Genomic DNA, 21,436 nt, shown 5'->3' on the forward strand with positions numbered 1-21,436 from the left:
AAAAATATATTTTTATTTATCTCAGAGAGGAAGGGAGAGGGAGAGGGAGGTAGAAACATCAATGACGAGAGAGAATCATTGACCGGCTGCCTCCTGCCCGCCCCCAGCGGAGCAGCCGCCGCCCTGACCAGGGACCTTCTGGTTCGTAGGTCCAGGCTCACCCACGGGGCCCCTGAGCCGGCTGAACACCTAGGTTTGAAGAGGATAAAGAAGCCGGGTGCCTGGGGGGATGCTCCGCCCCGTCCTGGCTCTCCTCCACCATCCGGGAAGCTAGCAGTGGTTTTAAGCATCTTGGTTTCAGGAAGGCACCTAACGCGGGGAAACAGACCTAGAGGCCCTCTGCAACCTCCAAGCGGCGCAGAGCTCCAGGCAGCGCAGACTGGAGGGCAGTGTGGCCCGGCACGCTGAGGTGTGCGCAGTGTCCGGAAGGCATTTCAAAACCTGGAGGGCAAAATCTGTAGCTGGAGGTTGTAAGGATCAAGGGGAAACATTACTCAGCGGGAGGTCACAAGTGAGGAATAGCCTACGCCTGAGTTTGGAGGAAACCACGTCACAGCCACCATGCTTTCTCCTTTAGAAAGTTTTTAGACATTGTCGTGCTTGAGCCTCTCAAACAACCCCATTTTTTTTTTTTTTCTTACATGAGGAAAACCACTCAGGGCAGAACTTTGACTTGTCAGGTCACAAAGTAGAAACAATCCCAGGGTTCTCCAAGCTGTTCTTGGCGGTTTCCCCGAGAAGGCATGAACGCCTAAAGGCAGCGAACCGGAGGCGTCCTTAGCTGCAGGGCTTGACCCGGCCTCCAGGCGGCGCCAGCGCGGGGGGGCCTAGGGCTCCAACCCGGCGGATAACTCCGGCCACGCGCGGGCGAAAAACACGACTTGTAAATCCGCAAAAGTAGCCACAGCTGGCGCGAGGCCTTCAGTGTCCTCAGCGCGAGGTAGTGGGCGGAGCAGGCGGTCCCGTTCGTCCCTCCCATTGGTCCCCGGGGGTAACTGACAGGTATCTACAGCCAGTCCCAGCCGGAGGAACATCATGACGATCGCGTGCGGCCCCAGGCGTGGCGAGACGCCGCGCATGCGCACGACCCCCGCGCTCGACCCCCCTCCGGCTCCGCGAAGGGAAACTGCTCCTTAGGGAACAGCTGGGGCCGACCCCGGGCTCCAGCAGGACCGAATCCTTTGCGGTTTTTTCGCAGCGTCCCCCTCATGCAAACTAGACCCTTGGAATTCTCTTTAGGACCAGATTTCCTGAGGTGAAAGTTAAATCACTTACGGGGCGGCTTCATTTTCTTTCTCCAAAAATAACCTCCCCCACCCGACGGGACAAGCCAGGAAAAAGTCCCTCTTACCTCAGCCCAGAAGCGGGCTCCTAGAGCCCTCGCCCCCCCACCCGGACTTCACCTGGGGTCTCCTGGGCCCGGAGGCACCGCCACACCTTTTTTTTTTTTTTTTTTTCCTAATCTTGAGGAAACCTTTCCTGATGAACCCCGGTGGGACTGCAGCCACCCCATTACTCGGGAGGCCGAAGATGCAGGGGCGAAGGCGCCGGGAGGGAGCCCCCCGACCCCCCCCTCTTCCCCCCCCCCACACCCCGGCGCGGGAATGAAGCGGCGGCTCGGGGAACAGCTGTATTGGGGAGCGAAGGCTCCTACACGGTAGGAGGCCCTCCCAGGAGGTCCGAGGATCAGTCACGACGCGCGTGGCCCCAGCCCCGTCCGTCCGTCCGTCCGCCTGCGGCCCGCCCGGGGCCCAGCCAGGGAGGAAGCCCAGAGGGCGAGTTAAGGCAGCTCGGCTGAGGGAGGGGAGCGGGGCGGGCCGGCCCCTCCAGGAAAGCTGGCTCGCTGAGGGGCAGGCTCCGTCCCCCGCGCCGCTCTCGAGGGGACAGCGGGGAAGACAGTCAATAAATAAGCCCGAGGCGGGAGGGCCCGGCGCCTCGGGTCCGGGAAGGCCGCAGGTGTGGGGCGGGGAGGGCCTGTCCTGGGAGGCCGGTCCGCTCCCGGCTTCCTTCACAAGTTAAAATGGCCGCCGCCGGGGACGGCCAGCGGGGCGGGGGGCGCGACCGGGGACAGCTTCGGGGGCGACCGGGGCTTCTGCAGGTCCACTCTCTTCAGGGTGCGGCCCCGGTAGCCCTCGGGGCGGCCCAGGTACAGGTGTCTCCCCGAGTCCCGGGAGGGGCCCCCCGAGGGCACGCGAGTGAGCAGGGCGGGGGGCGCCCGGTGGGAGGAGAAGGGCGGCCTCCGGCTGCCGCCCACCCCGAGCCGGGGAGCGGGGGCCGGCCGGCCGGGGGGCCTCGGGCACTGCCCGTCCGGGGGCACGTCCAGCCGCAGGGGGGGCGCGCATTCGCGGGGCAGGAGGCGGGAGCCGGCCGGCCGGGCGGGGGCGGGGGCGGGGGCCGGGGCGGGCTCCAGGGGCAGCGCCCGCGGGGCCGGCGGCGGGGCGTGCAGGTGGCGCAGCAGCTCCTCCAGGGTCGTCACCTCCACCGCCCGCCCCGGGCAGCCGCGCGGCGGCGGCCTCACCAGCACGCGGGGCGCCGAGCCGCCGGCCGCGTTCCCGCGCGCGGGGCCGGGGGCCTCGGTGGCGTTGTTCCCGTTCTGGTTCCACTCCCAGGGGCCCCCCGCGGGGCGGAGGCGCTTGGCCGGCAGCTCGGGCGTGGACTCCGGGGTGGGCAGGCAGGCGAGGTCCGGCGGGGACCCGGCCTCGGGCGGAGGCAGGAAGGTGGTGTAGAGCTGGGGCGGCGGCGCGGGGTCTCCGTCCTTGGCGGGCGGCGGCGGCTCCGGGCCCGGCCCGTGCAACCGGGCCAGGCTGCGGAGGGAGAGGGGGCGCGGGAGCCCGGGCGTCTCCAGGTCCTTGCTCCGATGTCGGTGGGCGCGGCGACAAGCGCAGGAGACCAGCAGGCCGGAGACCAGGGCGCCCAGGGCGAAGGCCGCGGCCACACAGGCCAGGAGCAGCGGGATGGGCACCGAGCGGGCGGCCGAGGCTGCGGGGAGGTCGCGGCGCACGCCTGCCAACCGAGAGGGAGGAGGAGGCTGAGCGGCCGGAGGGCTGGGCGGCAAGGTGCAGGTTTCCCCGGGCCGCTGCTCGGCTCCACCCCGCACTCCTCGGGACCCCTCCCCGACCCTTCCAGCACGGCCCGTCACCACCCGCAGACACAAGCTGGCGCCCGGGCTGGGGAGTCCCCATCCCAGCTCCGGCCCCTGCAGCCAAGACAAGAGCAACTGCCAAGCTGCCCCAGCGGGAGGAGGCGGGGCCGATGCCCACCTGTGGGGCGGGGAGGCTCCAAACAGGCATTAGTGAGCACCAGACACGGGACGCTAAAGGGCTTAGGATTCTTCCAGAACCGGCAGCCCCACACGGCACTCCTGTCCCTCCCAGCCGGCCCCCTTACCCTGAGTGTGAGCTCCAAGGGTGGAAGCCTGGGGCCGGGGGTGGGCTTCACTGGGGGGGCTGGGGGTCTCGGGGGAAGGGCCAGGACCCAGAAGCACTGGTGACAGAGACCAGGTCAGAGCCAGTGAGGCTCCTGCTCTCCACTGACACCCACGGAGCAGCTCTCTCCCGCCCGCCCCCAGTTGGAACCCAAAGGCCCAGAACTCCAGTCGCTAGTTTCCTTGGGCTGCGGGGAAGGGCTCACCATGCAGGACGTTCAGTTATGTGTTCAAAAACGATTAAGCACCCTATCGCGTGCCCACCACTGAGCTATCTGCTGGGTATTTGGAAGATGCTGACCCTGTCCTCTGACTCTCTCCGGGTGTCCAGGGTGCTGGTCTGCTGCTGCCATGGGCACAGACTTGAGTGAGTGTGGGATGAGTGAGGGAAGTGAAGTTGGGACAAGACTCACCGTAAGCAGAGTTCCCTGTGCCAGACTGACTCCCGGTGGCTCCGTCTGTGAAGGGACAGGGCAAAGATGGGGGCCGGGGAAAGCTTCGTGAACAGGGATTTTCACAGAAGGAACAAGACCCCTGCCTGCACAGTATCCATGGCCCTCGGAGCCACGTGCAGCTAAGGCTGGAGCTGCAGCCTCCCCTTCCGTTTACCTTGGCAGTCACCGTGCTCCATGGACTCCTGGTTCCCAGCTGGATCCACATCAGTCCTAGGAGGACATGGCGATGACTCAGTGCAGTTCCACCCCCCACCCGGGCCCTCAGCTTCCTCCCTTATGGTGGGAACTTTCTCCTTAGGAGACCCGGGAGCCCCTCACTTACCCACGAGGTCCCCTGATATCCACACAGCCCCTGGAGCTATGCCATCCACAGTATGGGTCCTGAGAAGCCAGACAGCTCCTACGGAAAACTGAGTCATGTGAGGCTGGGACCTTCTCCATTCTAATCACATTCCATTCACCTGCCTCTTCTACTCTCACCCTGGCCTACAGAAGGCTTTTAGCCCAGTATTCCCATCCTATCCGGCCCAAACCCTATTCCAGACCCTAGGTCCTGTGCCCCTGCAGAATGCTGGAGGCATCTCCCCACCAACCATCCCCTGTATTTCCCCCCAGTGCCTGCATTCCAGAGTTCCTGCTGGCCCAGGGAGCCCACCCAGGCAGGGCCCGGCCTCAGGCCCCTCTCACCTCCGACAGGCTCCATGCCGGGCACACCGGCTGAGAGGGAGGTAGATGATGCAGCCAGAAAAAGCCACAAAGAGCCTGTGACCTTCAGTGTCCAGCTCCAGTCCTATCACCTGCCGTGCTGTTTGGGCCGCCCGCTTCCCACTGCACCTAGGGTGAGGCCAAAGGAATCAAAGAGGGGCAGGCCTGGTGAGGTTCTTTTTCCCCTGAACGTGGTGAGAGGCACAAGCAACTAAGTATGGCTCATGGAGCTGATGTCCCTGAGTGCCCACCCTGCCCCACCACACTGTCCAGCTTCTCACCAAGCCCCTCTACGCCGTAGCTTCTGCCCTATAGAAGCCAATGTTGGAGCTCCCACCCCATTCCCACATCCCCATCTACCATCTCACATCCCATTCCTGTTCTGCAGGCCGCCCACCAGACAAAGGCCTCATATCCTCACCGGGAGGGGCTGTAGGCATTGATCTCTTCCAACAGGATGGGTTCCCGGCCTCCAGATTGTCCCCCTGGGGGCAGCACCTTCAGCACTGTTCCATCATTGGAGCCAAGGAACAGGACTGTGGTGTTACGATAGGGACCAGCCGTGCCATCCACAGCTACCTGGGTCAGTAGGGCCCTGGAGAAACAAGCCTGAGGTCAGGGCAACCCGCTAGGGGAAGCTTGGTGCTCCAAGGACAGCCCATGTGTCCTGGTACCCACTCCTGGGTCCTTCCCCAACCCAGGGCTTCCCTTCCCTTCCACTTTCATGGGTACTTCCTCCCGCCACTGTGATTTACCTGGTGGGGTCGGAAAAGGGGAGTGGCTGAGATGGGAGGGTAGTGGTCAGTGTTTTTTTTAGCCCCATACCTGCTGGTGAGGGTAAGGAGAGGCTGGTGGGTGGCAGGTGGCACAGTGGGGTCCAGCAGTGGGTGAGCCTTGATGAAAGTCAGGACATCATCAGGGAGATCTCGAGAAGAGGGGAATAAGGCAGCTACACCCACTCCTGCACAGGATCCTGGCCTGGTGGACACATGGGAAGGGGCAGCCTTAGGGCAGGGAGCTGGGACGTAGGCTCTGTGCTGCCCACACACACTGCTCCTAAACATGACGGGTAGCCCTTGCTTCCCCTCCACACACTCACACTACTGCTTCCCTTCCCAGTTGCAGCTTGCCAGTCCCACTGCCAACACACCACAGCCTCCTCCCCAGGCACTGGACACCTTTCCCTTTCCTTACAACCCCATTTTAAGAGCAGACACTGCTTGATTCTGACCCACAAAACCCACCCCATCCTGGGTACCTGGGGGAGGGGACCCTGTCCTCAGACACAGGGGTCCAGGCCCCATCCGAACTCCTCTGCTCCTTGAACTTGCCCTCAAACCCACGTTCAATATCATCCAGGTAGAAGGCACAGACTGCAGAGCCAGGGATGCTGAGGAAGCCAGAAAAGGATGCGGGCTAGGTGTTAGAAGAGACAGCACAGCTCCTCCCAGATAAGACATGGCAGCTACCCTTCATGCACCATATTAGGGGGCAGAGCCTGAGAGGGTGGGGTGCCCTGGATGCCATGCTAGGAGAAAAAGGATGGGCAAAACAGCAACTGGTTTTGAATGGAATATCCCCTCACTGACGCCATCAGTAAACTTTGAAAGAGGAGCTTGGATGCTGGTGGGGCAGGGGACAGACTGGGCCACATTGGTTAGTCTAATACCAACCTATTGGTCTGGGTGCTGAAGACCCCAAAGAGAGCAGGGCGGCCATACAAGTTCACAGGCCCAGTCAAGGCCTGTAAGACGTCAAAATAGAAGGCGGCATCCCCAGGGACAGAGCAGTTGAGCCGAAGCTTCAGGAAGGATGTCCAATGACGGTCCAAGGCCCGCGGTGAGCCGCCCATGTCACGCTTACACACACGGGCCACACGCGAGAACTGTACCTGAAGGGGGACAGTTGGGGACAAGGGGAGAACAGTGAGAAACAACCTCAGGGCCAGCGAGATGAGAGGAATGCAGTGAGTTAGAGCACCAGGACACACATGTTAGGGATGGAGCAAGGAAGGGTATGCTGCACGAGGTCATTCTGGGTTAAGGATGAGGGACACAGCAGGATATGGGGGCAGAGAGCTAGGGTTGCTCCAACTTGGGGGCCCAGAGTCTAGGGGATTGCATTATGGAGACCAGGCTCAGGAGCTGTCCCCTGACTCTGCCTTCACAGGATCCAGCAGAACCCTCAGCTACCCACCCCAGGTGCCCACCACCTCCTTACCCTTCCCAGCCGGGTGTCCTCCACGGAGACCTCTCGGAAGAAGAAGTAGACATGGTCTCCATGCTCCAAGGCATGGACAAAGTGTGGCTCTGAGGGGGAGTGCCAGGAAAGGGTAGGGAAGAGTATCAGTACCTGCTCAGAAACTCCTGGCCCTGCAGCCTCTCCCCTCTGCATACATGGACACTGCCTGCTCCCTGCCACGGTCCGCCCCATGCACCTCCTCCCCAAGAGCAGCCTCCCTCCCCCAGGCCCGCCCTGACCTCGGAGCCACTTGGAGTCGTACTTGGCTGAGCGGAGTGGGGGCTGAGGGCCAAGGCTTCTGTAAACTACAGCGTCACTGGCCTGGAAATCTGCAGCTGTGGCTGAATACAGGCTGCCCTCTGGAGGGAGGGGTAGGGTGGAGTCAGAGGATCTGCATTCTGGCTCTTCTTGGGCCTCCCACACCCCTACCTCAGTCTGACACTGGCCTCTACCCCAGCCCTCCATTCAGGAGCATGGGGGAAAGACCAAATTGGGAGAGGGGCTAAAGTGGGAGCTCCCTCCAGCCACATGCCTGCTTCGCGCATGCCCAGGTGCTCACCTGCAAAGACAGCTACGTTGGACTGGGTGGCATCAAAGGGGCATCGGGCCTGCCCACTCAGCTCCTCACCCTCCTGCTGCAGCGAAGTTATCTGGAAACAGAGGGAACAGGTTCTTGGAACCCTTGGGGTCTTAGAGTCAGGCTCCATCGCCTACTTCCTTCCCCCACCCCTTCTGGACTGGACCCCTGAACCCTGGGCACTCCCACTCCCCCACCCCCACTGGTCTGTCCGCAACAAACTGTCCACTTGAGTTTTCCTCCCATACCCATCCTGACCCCCGCACTCTCGCCTTTGTACCCCATAACTGCGGCACACGGGGCTGAATGAGTTCGTTCCACAAGCAAGGAGTGTCTGCGAGTCCGAGGGAACGAGAACACGAATGTAGTTGTAGCACTCGTCCTAGAGAACACAAACCTCTATGTCAGTGACAGGGTCCCTGGGACTGGGACAGGGGGTCACAGGAAGTAAGTCCACTCCCCTTGAACAGTCAGATCAACGTGGGGTAAAGTTCTAACTAAGCTATTCACTAGCCCTTGGCCTGGGCAAGTCCTTCATTGGAGCCTCACTTTTCTTTTTTGTGAAGCAGTGAAAGAAGCTAAAAACCATTCATTCTCTTTCCTGCACGTTTTCCTCTGGGTCCTGAGATGAGGGGTAGGAAACTGGGCACAGGGCGAGACTGCTAGGGCAGAGCCTGGAGACAGGGTGATCTCCTCCCCTCCTCACCGTCAGCTTCCCCCGCACAGCGCAGTTCTCCATGTCCTGGCTCCTCCATGTTAGATACTGAAGGGAGAAGCGGGAGAGGGAAAATCGTGGGGCAGCCTGGACCCCGCCTACATAGTGCTTCTTTTGGATTCTTTTTCCCACCCCCTTGGCTCCCATTAGACCCTCCCCAGCCTCATCTCTGCGTGCACCTCCTCCCAACCGGCCCCTCACCTTGTTGGGCACCAGTCCCTCCCCTTCTTCTTGAGCTTGTAGATCGAAGGAGAAAACATGATCCCTGAGGAGACAGGTAAAGAGGATCAGAGACAAGCCAAGGCACCCACCTGAGCTCCTAGGTCCTACCCTTGTCCACGTTCAGCTGCTCAGGGACAAGCAGTGCGAACCTCCTGCTCTCTACCCTCCCCCTTCCTCCATGCCTTGGCATGTGTGCTCTGGGTCCCAGCATGTCCATGTCCCAGGAGCATGTGTGTCAGCCCCACAACTGTGCCGCTGCTAGTTTACCGGGCAGCCACTAGCAAGGTCCGGTTCAAGGTCAGAAATTTCTGGAAGTCCAGCCCAAGTTCTGCAACCACAGCATCATCCTCCAGGCCCCGGAACCAGGATGATGGGGAAGTACCTGGAAGGCACGGAGAGGTGGGTGCTGAGAGCCAGCCAAGAGCTGACACACTCCCTCAACACCCTCTCTGACCAGATGAAACCCAGCCACGGACACAGTGGATATGTGAGATGAGTTGTGAGGCATTAATTAAGTAACCTATTAAGAAAAATAATACCAGCTAACTCTGAGCACTTAACCTCTGCCAACCTCTGTGTTAGCATCTTAGGTGCATTGTCGCAATACAACAACCCTATGAGGTAGGTAGTAATGGTGGTCCCATTTTACAGATGAGTAGCTTGAGGCTTAAAGACATTATGGAATTTGCATAGCTCATTTACCTTGGAAGGAGCAGGTACCTGGATTCAGCTGTCAGGCTCCAGAGCTGAGCCCAGTCCCTTCTTGGTGCTGCCTTAGGGCTAGTGATTCTCTTTTGTGCCCACAATGTACTCTGTCCATTCTGGAGCATTTACTCACCCCATTTCTCCCAGACCTCTCTTTGCACCCTTCCCTCAAGGCCCCTCACAGGCCACCTCAGCATTCCAAGGTTTCTGCCTCCTCTGACCACTACAGCACTCACCTGACCTGATCATGGAAATCACAGTCATCAGTACTCAAAGGGAGTCTAGAGTTCAGGGGTAGATGGTTTAACATTTGCATAGTGCTTAGAACTGTGTCTGGCACAGATAAGTAGTTGCTATCTTATCTCTCCCCTAGTAGTTATTCCCAATAACCCGAGTGCAGTTCCTTCATCCTTAAAATTACTCTAAACAGGAACCTGAAATAGATAAAATTCTCAGAAAAAGTGGGTTTATGGATTCCCTCACAGTAGGACGTGGGCTTAGTAATAGTATTGGTACAAGTGGTGGAGAGGGACGTGAAAGGTACTGGGAACCACTGAACTAGTCCCAAGCCTGCCTTTTGTAGCTAATGATAATGGTAAACACGTAGAAAGCATTCACTTTGTGCCAGATAGCCCTTGCACTTTACATGTACTACCTAATTTAATCCCTAAATAACTCTATGAGGTGGAATACTATTGTCTGCACTTTGCAGATGAGGAGACTGAGGCAAAGAAAGGGTAAAGTACTAGAGCAAGGTCACATAGCTAGTGAGCAACTTAGCAGGATTCCCACCTGTTCAGGTTTGGTCTGGCTGAGAGTCATGTTCTTAACCACCATACGATGCTGCCTCAAAGTGAAGAAAGTTGGCCCAGGAATAAGAAGTGACTGAAGCGAGGTGCCAGCTCTCTCTATCTGTTTGCTCCCCTTTTGCTGGTCAGGCTCTGAGCTTCACTGAGGCTGGGAGCCTTCCTGCACCTTGCCTCCCACACATAGGTCTCAGTGTTTAATTTCTTTTAATTTTTTATTTATTTTTTTATTGAGTTCAGAGAGGAAGGGAGAGAGAAATAGAAACATCAATGATGAGAGAGAATCATTGATCGGCTGCCTTCTGCACGCCCCACACTGGGGATCTAGTCTGCAACCTGGGCATATGGCTTGAATGGGAATCAAATCGTGATCTCCAGGTTCATAGGTCAACACTCAACCACTGAGCTATGCCGGCCGGGCCTCAGTGTCCAATTTCTAAGCTCACACCCCAAGAGTGTGGTACTGGGCACTCACCTTGCAGGTCAGAGATCAGCAGAGGGAGGGGATCCCGGGGAAAGGTGGCCTGGGTGTGGGGAAGTGAGAGCAGCAGCAGCAGGAGCAGCAAGGGCATGAAGTAGGGGGCACGGGGCATCCTGTGCGGGGCAGCTCAGGCCCCAGGGGGTGCCCACTCACCCATATGCTGGCCCTGAAAGAGGACACAGAGAACAGTGGGGGCAGGGCCCAATTCTCTCCACCCTGGAAGCAGGCAGGCTCCTCCCCCTGGTCTATCCCCAGAAGACCCTAGGGAATGGGGGAAAGAACCCTCTCTCTGGCACTGCCTTCCTCCAACCAACTGTCACTGTCACTCAAGGCCCTACCCTCTCCAACTGGCCCAGGCTGGCTGGTGCGAGGCCTGCCTGCATGACCCCAGGTAAGGACAGGACACCCCGCTCCCCTCCCAGCCTTCTCACTCAGCCTATCCTCACTCCAGACTGGGCCTGGGACATTCAGTAGATGACACCTCCTGGCCCCCCTCTTGCTAACCCCTTCCCAGCTATAATTAGACACTAAAGCCTTAAAATTATAAATAGTGACTCCTTGGCACTGGGAGGAGGAAGAGGGCACCATGTCTGACTCCCCCTACATTTCAGACCCCCAGGGCACCCTGGAAGCACCACAGGCACTGAGCCCGGGCAGAGGCAGCTGTGAGATAGCCACTGTCCTCTTTAGGGTTGAGGAAGAGCACAGCTGGGGAAGGCAGCCTAAGGGTCATTGTCCCGGTCTAAACTCATGTTTCAGGGGCCCTCCCCATTGCTAGGGAGAAGCTGGGGGGGGGGGGGGAGTGAGGGGAGTTGCTGCTGTCTTAGCCAAAAATGAATCTGCATCAAAGCCAGATCAGAGGCTAAATTTAGCTCTGGCTGCAGCTGTCTGCCCGACCACTGTGCCCCTTCCCAGCCTCTCTATCCCCCTGCTCCCTCCGGGCTCCTAAGAACCAGTGCTTCTACTTAATGGGGGGAGGGGGAAGTGCAGACACACCCCCTGTGAGGAGCCAGGGATAGAAGGGGCTACACTGGTGAGGAGAAATGGCTGCACATGTCCCTCTTTCTCTTCCTTCCCCCTTCGGGCTACCTCAAAATGGAAATATAAATTATTCAAATGACAGGCAGGCAATCATAGTCCAGGGAAAGAAGGGCAGGGTGGGAGGGATGGTGAGACAACCTCCCTTCCCACCCATCAGCCTCCCCTCTCTGACCCACAGTGGGAGGTGTACACCAACTCCCTGCCTCCCCTGAAATTGAAGTAAGGGTCTGAGCAGGTTCCAGAAATCAGGTCAGAAAGGGTGAGAATCCTTTCTTTTGTGGACAGACAGCTACCTTTTACAGTCCTTAGTTGCCCATCCGGCCATGCCCCCTTCCAGGCCCAGCCCATTCCATCTCCTCAGCAATTCCACTCTTGGAGCCAGGACCCAAGTGTACCCACCCCCACTCCAGCGTCACTGATGGGGAGATTGACGTCAGATGGGGTCTCGAGAGAGCTAGAGGAGGGGAAGGGGTAGTAACGCCTAGATGACCCCCCCCCTCCCTGGAGGCAGAGCAGTCAGCTAGCTAACGACCCTCTGGCGCTAAAAAGCCAAGTCTCCCTCCCCCACACTTCCACCATGTTTCTGGATGCTGGGACTCCCAGGGGAAGAGGTAGGGAGGGACACAGATTGTCTCCTATCCTTACCCTCCTGCCCCCGCCCCAAGTTGCCCTGGGCAACAAGTATCTTCACCCAGGAAACAACTTTGATCTGTGGCAAGTGGGGAGAACATCCAGACCCTCTCTCTGCCTGCGCCCAGGCCATGCTAGCTTCCATCCCCCGCCCTCATCACCTTTCCTTACCTGGGTGATGACTGCTGTTGGGGTTTGAGGATAGAAGACCTTTGACCTGATGGAAGGAGGGACAGAGGAGGGAAGAGACTGTGTTACTACACCTCCTTACCACATCCCTTAAAAGTAAATGTGAATATTCAGAAGTCTAGTGAGACTAGGATAGAGATGCTGGGGTGTGTGTGTGTGTGTGTGTGTGTGTGTGTGTGTGTTGACATTGAGCTTGGTTACGAAGGTGCTGGCAGCTTCATGCCCAGAGATGTGAGGGCAGGGGCTGGGGCTGGCTCCTAGTCAGAAACTGCTGAAACTGCAGGACCAGTCTTGGGAAAGAGGTAACTGGGAGAGTTTGTGGGGCATGATGACCACTTCCACGCTAAAACCCTCAGAATCCAGCAGCCTTCTTAGCAAAAGCGCCCTAGCTGGGGACAATAGAGGCTAATTTGCATCTCATTTACATGCTCTTCATTTCTAGGCAAAATGTTGATATCAGGCATCCCCATCCCCTTCCTTCTTCCCTGAGCGAGCAGGCCATGCCTCCCTCTCACCCAATCTCCTTCCACCCCACCCCCCACCTCGGTCCAGCCTCTGAAAACACTTGGTTGGCCTTTGCATGGGCCCCTAGACTTAACTATGATATAGCTTTAAGAGGGCTTTCCTTAGCTGTTTTGGGGGAGCAGCATCTGAGCAGCCTGGGGACAGGCTTATCCTGCTGGGACCAATCCCAGCTGCTCCATACCCCCATCTGAGGCGATTGGGGGAGGCCTGGCCGTCTTCTCTCCCCCTCCTCTTCCCTTGCTGGAAAGAGGAAACAGCCTTTCTCTCCTCTCCTGGCCCCGAAGCCACCTCTGGGGAGTGGCCGAGGTCAAAGCCAGAGTCTAGCGGGGGCTGGGGACGAGATGGAGAAGGGGAGCCCGGGCTGGGGACAATAGCAGGAAGCCCTCCGGCTGGCCGCCCGCCCCAGTCCACCTTCCTCTGAGGGAGCGGGGGGCGCGCCGAGGAGCCTCGCGGAACAGACGCGTTCGCACCTTGAAGACATTTCCCCACCCTCAGCTCTCAGCCCCCAGCTCACACCTACCCTCCCTCCCGCCCAGCCCCCAACGAGGACAACCCAGGTGTCCATCGCCTCGCATCGGTGGGCCCGGGGCCAGGGGCTAGACGTGTCTCCCCCTCACTGGATCCGAGGCTCCGAGAGGGGCGGGTAGCAGAGTCTGGGCCGGGACCGGGTCCCAGAGCCACGTTAGCGGGAGGAGGGGCTGGAGGGGCCTGCAAGCGCAGACCAAGCAGGGATGGAAGCGGGGGTGGGGGAGCAGAGGCGGGTCTCCGAGGCCAGGGAAACAGGGTCAGAGGCTGGGAACCGACGAGGGCGGGTCCGGGGCCAGCGCCGACCCGGATCGGCAGGCTCGGATGCAGTCACCAGCTCGTCTCTCCTCCTCGGGAGACCTATGTCTAACAAAGCCCCGGACAGAGTGGGGTGCGGGAAGGAGATGGCTCTGGGACTGATGTTTCTGGAGGACCCCATTCCCCGACACTGTGCCGGGGCCAACCCCTTGGGAGGTGCAAGCCCAAGGACAGAGGTGCAGCCGTGACACCAAGTCCGAAACGACGCGTCCCCCCTTCCCATCCTCGCAGGGGCATCAAGAGGACCTGGTTTTACGCGGGTCACGGAGCCTTAGTTTCTCTGATGGGGAGGCAAGGGACCAGGTTTTCCACCCTCCGCACAGTGCGCGCCTCAAATCACCCATCTTCGCGCTCCCCAATTCAGGAGACAGGACGCGGTCGGCAGAGGCGCCCAGACCCTGCGCCGACCGTACAGTGACGCGCTCTGCAGCCCCCTCCGCGCACCCCAACTCCACCGACCCTCTCTGCCAGCCAGGCACACGGCGCACTGGCATCTCCCGGGTGCCTCGCGCACTTAGGAATCTTGCCTCCAGCCAGCCGCGCCCAGTCCTCCCTGCCTCCCTGCAGCCCTGTCCCAGTTCCTGGGTACTTGCTCCGAGATCCGAGCTAGCGGGGTCGAGAGGGCAGCGGGCGGGCAGCGGCCCCGCACCGCGCCGACTTCGCGATCCGTCGTTGGGGTTCTGGCGAGGTGTGATGAGCGTACGAGTTGGACGGAGCTTGGATCTGGATTCCCGGGCGCTGTCCAGTCCCGCAAGCCCAGTCGCAGCCCCCAATCCCGCCGCGGGTCCGCGGAGGAAAACAATGCGACCGCCGGGAGGTCTGGGCCGGGCCCCAGCAGCCCCTCCCGCCTCCCGGTCGGACCCGCCTCCGGTCCGCCTCGAGTTCGCCGCAACTAATCGGGCTCTCGCAGGCTGGCTAGACCCCGCCTCCTCGACACATTTCCACCAATAGCCCTCCTCGGGGGCGGGGCGCCTGGAGCACCGCCCAGTGAGAGGCCAGGCTGGGAGCTGAGCTGGAGACCATAGCCAAGCTGGAGCTGAAGAGACCCCGGGCTACTGCCGAGAGCCAGACAGAGGAGGGGTCACACGTCTTAACGCGGAGAGGCCCTGGAAAGAAAGAGCCGCTGGGAGGAGACCAGAAACCCAGGGACCTCAGCCGGGCTAGGCTGTCAGAGCCGGCGGGACCCTCCCTCCCCTCCTTTCCTCTACAATGGCTTTGGCTACCCTGCTCCCGGGGAGTCTCCCGCCGCCAACTTTCTGTTCGTCTTCTCTAGTTTTTTGTTTTGTTTTGTTTTGTTTTGTTACCTCATCCCTCTTATTTCTCCCCATGTGCCTCCTCCGGTTCCTCCTGACCCCAATAAGGGAAGCCTGCATGCACTCAAGGGCTTTAGGCCTGAGACAGGAAGAAGGTCTTCCTAGTCCCCATCAGCTCCTCCCCTCCCACCTCTACCGCCACAGCAGGACTAGCCTGGGCAACTAAGCCAGGACCTAAGGAGCCAGGATGCCAGAGTGGCTGGTAGTCAGGCTACTAGTTAATGGAAGAACACAGGTGAGTCAGGCTAAAGCCAAAGAGAGATGTGGAGATCAAGACAAACCGAGTCAGAGAACCAGAGGAAAAGTGACCAGCTGTCCCAATTCCACATAGCCTTACTGTCCCCAAATACAGGGTTAATTATGTCGCATCTTTCCTCAGAGAACCCTGGACATCCCTCCAAACAGCAAAACTGAAAACTGCTCCTTCCCCATCCCCACCTTCCATAGAGATCCTTTGATTCTAGCCCTGGCTGGGATGCTCTAACCAGAGCATCCTTCTGGTATGCCAAGGCTGTGGGTGTGATTTCCCATCGGGGCACATACAAGAATCAACCAACGGCCCTAGCCAGTTTGGCTCTGTGGATAGAGTGGCGGCCTATGGACTAAAGAGACTCAAGGGTCCTAGGTTCAGGCCAAGAGCACATGACCGGGTTGTGGGCTCAATTCCCTCCTCCCCAGTAGGGGGTGTGCAGGAGGCAGCCGATCCATGATTCTCTCTCATCATTAATGTTTCTCTCTCAATCTCTCTCTCTCCCTCTCTCGCTCGCTCTCTCCCCCTTCCTCTTTAAAATCAATTAAAAATATTATTTAAAAAATAATCAACCAATGAATGCATAAATAAGTGGAGCAACAAATTGATGTTTCTCTCTCTGTTTAAAATTAAATAAGTAAACAAACAAACGACCCTTTGATTCTGGGACTGTCAGTGGGAAGGAAGAATAGGCTACTTCAGACAGCACTGATTGGCTCCCACCTTGGTATTGCCTACTAAGATTCTCCCCTGCGTGGGGGCTGGGACACAAGACAAACGTTCTCAAAATTCCCAGGATAGTGGGTGGCCTGGGAGACATTGGCATTCCTGGGTAGTTTTATCTGAATGAGCACCTCTTTCCTCCATGCCCCCACATCCTCTTCCCTGGACTGAGGAAAGGAGAGACGAGTTTGCTACATCTAGCCAGTCTTTACTGGACTAAGATCAGGATGCAAAGCATCACTAACTGGGCTGAACCCCACCACAAAGAAGCAAGAGATATAAACACACTCACACACATACATACACACAACACAGAAACAGAGACACGGATGGAAGGCCAGGTAAACCAGTGAGATAAACAGAATCAGAAATAATGGAACAATACATATACAAGGTTAACTGCTAAGGGTCTTGGGTCTAAGGCAATTCAGTGGCCAGGGGGGCTGTTTTAAAGCCTGGAAAGAGGTTTTTGGAGAAAGACACCTCAAAATATAGAGGTTGATCCCTAACCGGTTTGGCTCAGTGGATAGAGCATCGGCCTGCGGATTGAAGGGTCCCAGGTTTGATTTTGGTCAAGGGCATGTGCCTTGGTTGTGGGCACATCCCCAGTAGGGGGTGTGCAGGAGGCAGCTGATTAATGTTTCTAACTCTCTATATCCTATCCATCTCCCTTCCTCTCTGTAAAAAATCAATAAAATATATTTTTGAAAAAAAATGTAGAGGTTGAAATCTCCCCAGATCCCAACACAGGGCTTAAGTACTCAAATATGTGCTCATTGAATAGATTAATGATGGGGATCAAGGTGTAACTCATTTAAAGTTTTACAGCCCAACTAAAATTTCAATTCAATCCAATAAGTATGAAGTACTTATTTCAGGTACAATTCATCTTGGGATATGGTCCTGGTCTTTAAGAAAATGACCATCTATTTCAGTGGTTCTCAACCTTCTGGCCCTTTAAATACAGTTCCTCATGTTGTGACCCAACCATAAAATATTTTCGTTGCTACTTCATAACTGTAATGTTGCTACTGTTATGAATCGTAATGTAAATATCTGATATGCAGGATGGTCTTAGGCGACCCCTGTGAAAGGGTCGTTCGACCGCCAAAGGGGTCGCGACCCACAGGTTGAGAACCGCTGATCTATTTGAATTAAAACAAGACTTACCACCCTGGTCAGCGGTGGTCAGTAGTTAAAGTGTCATTCTCAGGTTTGATTCCCGGTCAAGGGCATGTACCTGGGTTGCAGGTTCGATTCCCACCCCTGGTCAGGGCACATGTAGCAGGCAACCAATCAATGTCTCTCTCTCACATGGATGTTCCTCTCTCTTTCTCTCTCTCTCTCTCTCCCCCCCTTTCTCCCTTCCATTCTCTCTCCAAAAAAGCGATGGGAAAAAAATATCCTCCAGTGAGGATTAACAAGAACAACAACAAAAACACAAACAAAACTTACAGTTAGCCCGGCTGGCATGGTTCAGTGGTTGAGCGTCAACCTATGAACCAGAAGGTCACGGTTCGATACCCAGTCAGGGCACCCCAGGTTACGGGTTATGGGCTCAATCCCTGGTGTGGAGTGAGCAGGAGGGAGCCAATCAATGATTCTCTCTCATTACTGATATTTATATATCTCTCTCTCCCTCTTCTTTCCTCTCTGAAATCAATAACAATATATTTTTTAAAAAGACTTACATGTACTAAATGATTAAAAAGCAATACCAAGTCTTAAAAAAAACACCAAAAGTTACATTGAACATAATTCCTAAATGAAAGAAAAGATAATAAATTTTTTTTGTGATGACTACAGAGAAAGATGGTGGATACATCTTGGTAAAACCTTGGTGGGAGTTGGCTTGGTGTGAAAGAAAATAAAAAATGTCCCAAAGAGGAACATAACTTAAGCAAAAGCTTTTATTTGGTGAGCATGGAGCCTGAAGCATGGGTAGCAAAAGGTCCTGTCTGACCGATATGTAAGATACTACTTAGAAGTAGAGGAAAAGGGAAGAGGGAGACAAATTATGGAAGGCTTGGTATGCCGAGGTGAGTAGGTTAAAATAATTTGATAGGAACAAGATGTCATTTTAAGTTCTTGAATAAGGGTGTTTGTTTCTTGTCAAAATGCTTTATTGTAGCAAGAAGACAAGGAGACCTTCTAGCAAGAAGATAGGAAAGTTCAAGGATGAGGGGAGAGAGACAGTCAGACAAAGATGTTGCCATTGGGATGAAATGGATGAATCTGAGAGTTTTTTCAAAGGAGAGTTACTAGTATTTCAAAGTCCAAATGACGCTGTCCCAACACCCTGGAGTCTTCTGGAGAAAACCACACAGTCCCACAGATTGACACCTTTAATAAATTCAGACTCTCCAAGCTTGGAAAATCACTGCCTCCCAAGCCCTACAACTAGTTATTTCAAACAACTGACTCTTTTTAAAAAACATATATTCTTATTGATTTCAGAGAGGAAGGGAGAGGGAGAGAGAGATAGAAACATCAATGATGGGAGAGAATCATTCATCAGCTGTTTCCTGCGCACCCCTCACTGGGGATGGAGCCCACAACCCGGGCATTGGCCCTTGACTGGAATCAAACCTGGGATCCTTCGATCTGCAGGCCAACACTCTGTCCACTAAGCCAAACCCACTAGGGCTGGAGTAAATTCCAAGAGGCTTCTTAATGTACTTAATACTGTTCGATCCTCCTCCACATGGCCAAATGCTACAATTTTCAATTGTCTGCCTTCCTTGTTTTCTTAGTCTTCCCTTGCTATGTTAATGTTGATTGTTATCAGTGTTGCTTTTGAAAGCTTCTCTTTACTCTCTTAATTTGCTATTCATTATATGCTGTGGGTTCAGAGATGATTACTAGAAATGGGTATAGATTAAGAGAAAATAAAGACTTCCTCATGAGTGAGGTAAATGAACATTATTTCATGTGACTGTTGTTATGTCTGGTCTTGGGTGTATATGTGTGTGTGTGGTTCGGTTTTTTGTTGTTGTTGTTATTGTTAATCCTCACTTCAAGATATTTTTCCATTGATTCTTAGTGAGAGTGGAAGGGAGAGGGAGGGACACAGAGAGAGAAACATTCATATGAGAAAGACACATCAATTGGCTGCCTCCTGCATGCCTTGAACTGGGGATCAAACCCACAACCCAGTCACGTGCCCTGACCAGGAATTGAACCAGGGATCTCCTGGTTCATGGGTCAGTGCTCAACCACGGAGCCACACCAGCTGGGCAGATCATACATTTCTTTTAATTAAAAAGGACTTTTAGCCCTCGCTGGTTTGGCTCAGTGGATAGAGTGTCGGCCTGCAGACCGAAAGGTCCCAGGTTCAATTCCAGTCAAGGGCACATGCCTGGGTTGTGGGCTCAGTCCAGTGTGCAGAAGGCAGACAATCAATGATTCCCTCTCATCACTGATGTTTCTATCTCTCTCTCTTCCTCTCTGAAATCAATAAAAGTATATTTTTAAAAAAATAAAAAATAATAAAAAGGACTTTTACTATTCCTATGATTTGAGTAGTGCCATCTACTCTTGTCCCCAGAGTGTGGTGTGGTCAGTGAATTGATAGAGCAATCAGAGTAGAATGCTACCACATTCATTATGAGGTTGAAGTTATTACCTCATAACCTTGTAAAGCAATTATCAGAAAAAGCATAGGCTTGAGAGTCATACAAAGTCCTCAGTCTGCCATTTATTAGCCCTCTAATTTGGAGACAGGTTATTTAACCTCTTTAAGCCTCAGTCTTTTTTATTAGCAAGAAGGATATCTTGACATTTAACTCATATAGGTATTGGAGGATTAAATGAGATATTTATATTAACATCTAGCAAAGTTCAATCAATACACACTAGTTCCCGTTCTCTCCTCTCACTTCCCTCCTCTGAACTCTTAGTCCATTCTCTTCCATCTGCCCCCACACCTTGCTCCATATGCATTCCCTCTCCTTTGCATTTTTCTAAGCCTCCCTCTCTACTGCTCCCTCCTCTCCACCTATAAAGGTCCTCAACTCTCAGCTAAAAATAGTTCCTCTCTCAGTCCAGCTTCCATCCCCTTAAGCTACCTTTCCATTTCTCTTCATCCCTTTACCACCACACTCCTTAAAGGAGTTAACACTCCCCATCCACACTGTATCAAGGACCCTTAGCTCTGGACCCTGGGCTCAGAGAGGCGGGAGTAAAAAAGAAGTCAAGCCCCCAGCCACTGTCTCCAAGGAGGAAGACCAATGTTTTGGGAGTCAGTATGCTGACTGTCTCGACTTCTGAATTCAATTTATCCTTTAACTTTTCACAACCAGCTAACTTTCCGATCCTTCCCCTTCTGCATGAACCCCTTTCTGGGAAAATCACCAAATCCCAAGGTCTCTCATTAGCATTCATCCTGTGCTTAAGCAAGCTATACCATTGAACTTCTTTTCCAGCATACCCCTTTCTCAGCTAAAAGTTTATTGAAGCCTCTCACCCAATCCCACTGAGTTAATGATTTCACTTTCCTGATTGAAAACCTGTAATGCCTCTCTACTGCCTATGGGGAAAGTCTGAAGTCTTGAGCAAGTGCTTTAAGACCTTCCATAATCTGGTCTTTTTCTTTCTTTACTTCTCTCTCAGAACCTATGCTCCAGACATACAGAATCACCGTTTCCTGAGTATGCCTCATATTATCTTTACTGTATTCGCTGTATGACTTATACTTACCCCCATCATCTGGGAAGCACTTCCTATTAAATAGTACCCATCCTTCAAAATCTGCTTCCTTCGCCCTATAAAAAATACCCTAAATTTCTCTCTGCTCTCATAATTTCTTATTGATTTGAGAGAAAGGAAGAGAGATTTCTTATTCCACTTATTTATGCATTCATTGATTGCTTTCTGTATGTGATCTGTATGCAACCTTGGCATATTGGGACAACGCTCTAACCAACTGAGCTACATGGCTAGAGCTGTATGATTTTTATCTATCTATCTATCTATTTATTTATTTATTTATATTTATTTTTACAGCGAGGAAGGGAGCAGGATAGAGAGCTAGAAACATCGATGAAAGAGAAACATTGATCAGCTGCTTCCTGCACACTCCCCACTGGGGATGTGCCCACAACCAAGGTATATGCCCATGATTGGAATCAAACCTGGGACCCTTCAGTCCACAGGCCAACACTCTGTCCACTGAGCCAAACCGGTTAGGGCGGGCTGCATGGTTTTTGATGGTAAATAGTTTTGCCTCATTTAGGAACTCTGACTTTCCTTCCTTTAAAAAAAAATTTTTTTTTAATTGATTTTAGAGAGGGAGAGGGAGAGAGATAAAAACATCAATGATGGGAAAGAATCATTGATTGGGTGCCTCCTGCACGCCCCACACTGGGGATCAAGCCTGCAACCCAGGCCTATGCTCTGGCCTGGAATCAAACCGTGACCTCCTGCTTCATGGGTCAACGCTCAACCACTGAGCAATGCTGGCAGGGCCCTTCAATTTTAAAATTTCTTTAGCAGCTACAAAGTACATGGTAGGCTTGTTTCTTCCAGCGGTTCAATCCTGTGCTGACACCTGCTGGTCAGATCTGGTTTGGCAGCCCTGGCCCTAGCACCTC

General features: G+C 54.8%; 1 protein-coding gene across 7 annotated transcripts; it reads right to left on the reverse strand.

Annotated features, from left to right (window-relative positions):
* Positions 1–5: 5 nt before the first annotated feature.
* On the reverse strand, positions 6–14,417 carry SEMA6C (semaphorin 6C). 7 transcript variants are annotated; one of them, XM_059675522.1, is made up of 20 exons: positions 14,153–14,417; positions 12,174–12,219; positions 10,326–10,497; positions 8,607–8,721; positions 8,319–8,382; positions 8,109–8,165; positions 7,683–7,784; positions 7,385–7,475; positions 7,065–7,184; positions 6,805–6,893; positions 6,258–6,475; positions 5,843–5,974; positions 5,410–5,562; positions 5,006–5,179; positions 4,567–4,713; positions 4,202–4,279; positions 4,034–4,089; positions 3,838–3,882; positions 3,388–3,483; positions 6–3,003 (listed from the first exon to the last, which is right to left on the reverse strand). In XM_059675522.1, exons 3-20 carry the CDS (start codon positions 10,441–10,443, stop codon positions 2,009–2,011), a joined length of 2,850 nt encoding a protein of 949 aa, XP_059531505.1. In that variant the 5' UTR covers positions 10,444–10,497; positions 12,174–12,219; positions 14,153–14,417; the 3' UTR covers positions 6–2,008. The 7 variants fall into 7 exon arrangements, with proteins under 7 accessions (XP_059531505.1, XP_059531506.1, XP_059531507.1 ...); XM_059675523.1 differs by having other exon boundaries at positions 12,174–12,212; positions 14,149–14,417; XM_059675524.1 differs by having other exon boundaries at positions 14,149–14,417.
* Positions 14,418–21,436: the final 7,019 nt, after the last annotated feature.

This window comes from Myotis daubentonii, chromosome 18 (assembly GCF_963259705.1).
Source record: "Myotis daubentonii chromosome 18, mMyoDau2.1, whole genome shotgun sequence".
NCBI classification, from domain to species: Eukaryota; Metazoa; Chordata; class Mammalia; order Chiroptera; family Vespertilionidae; genus Myotis; species Myotis daubentonii.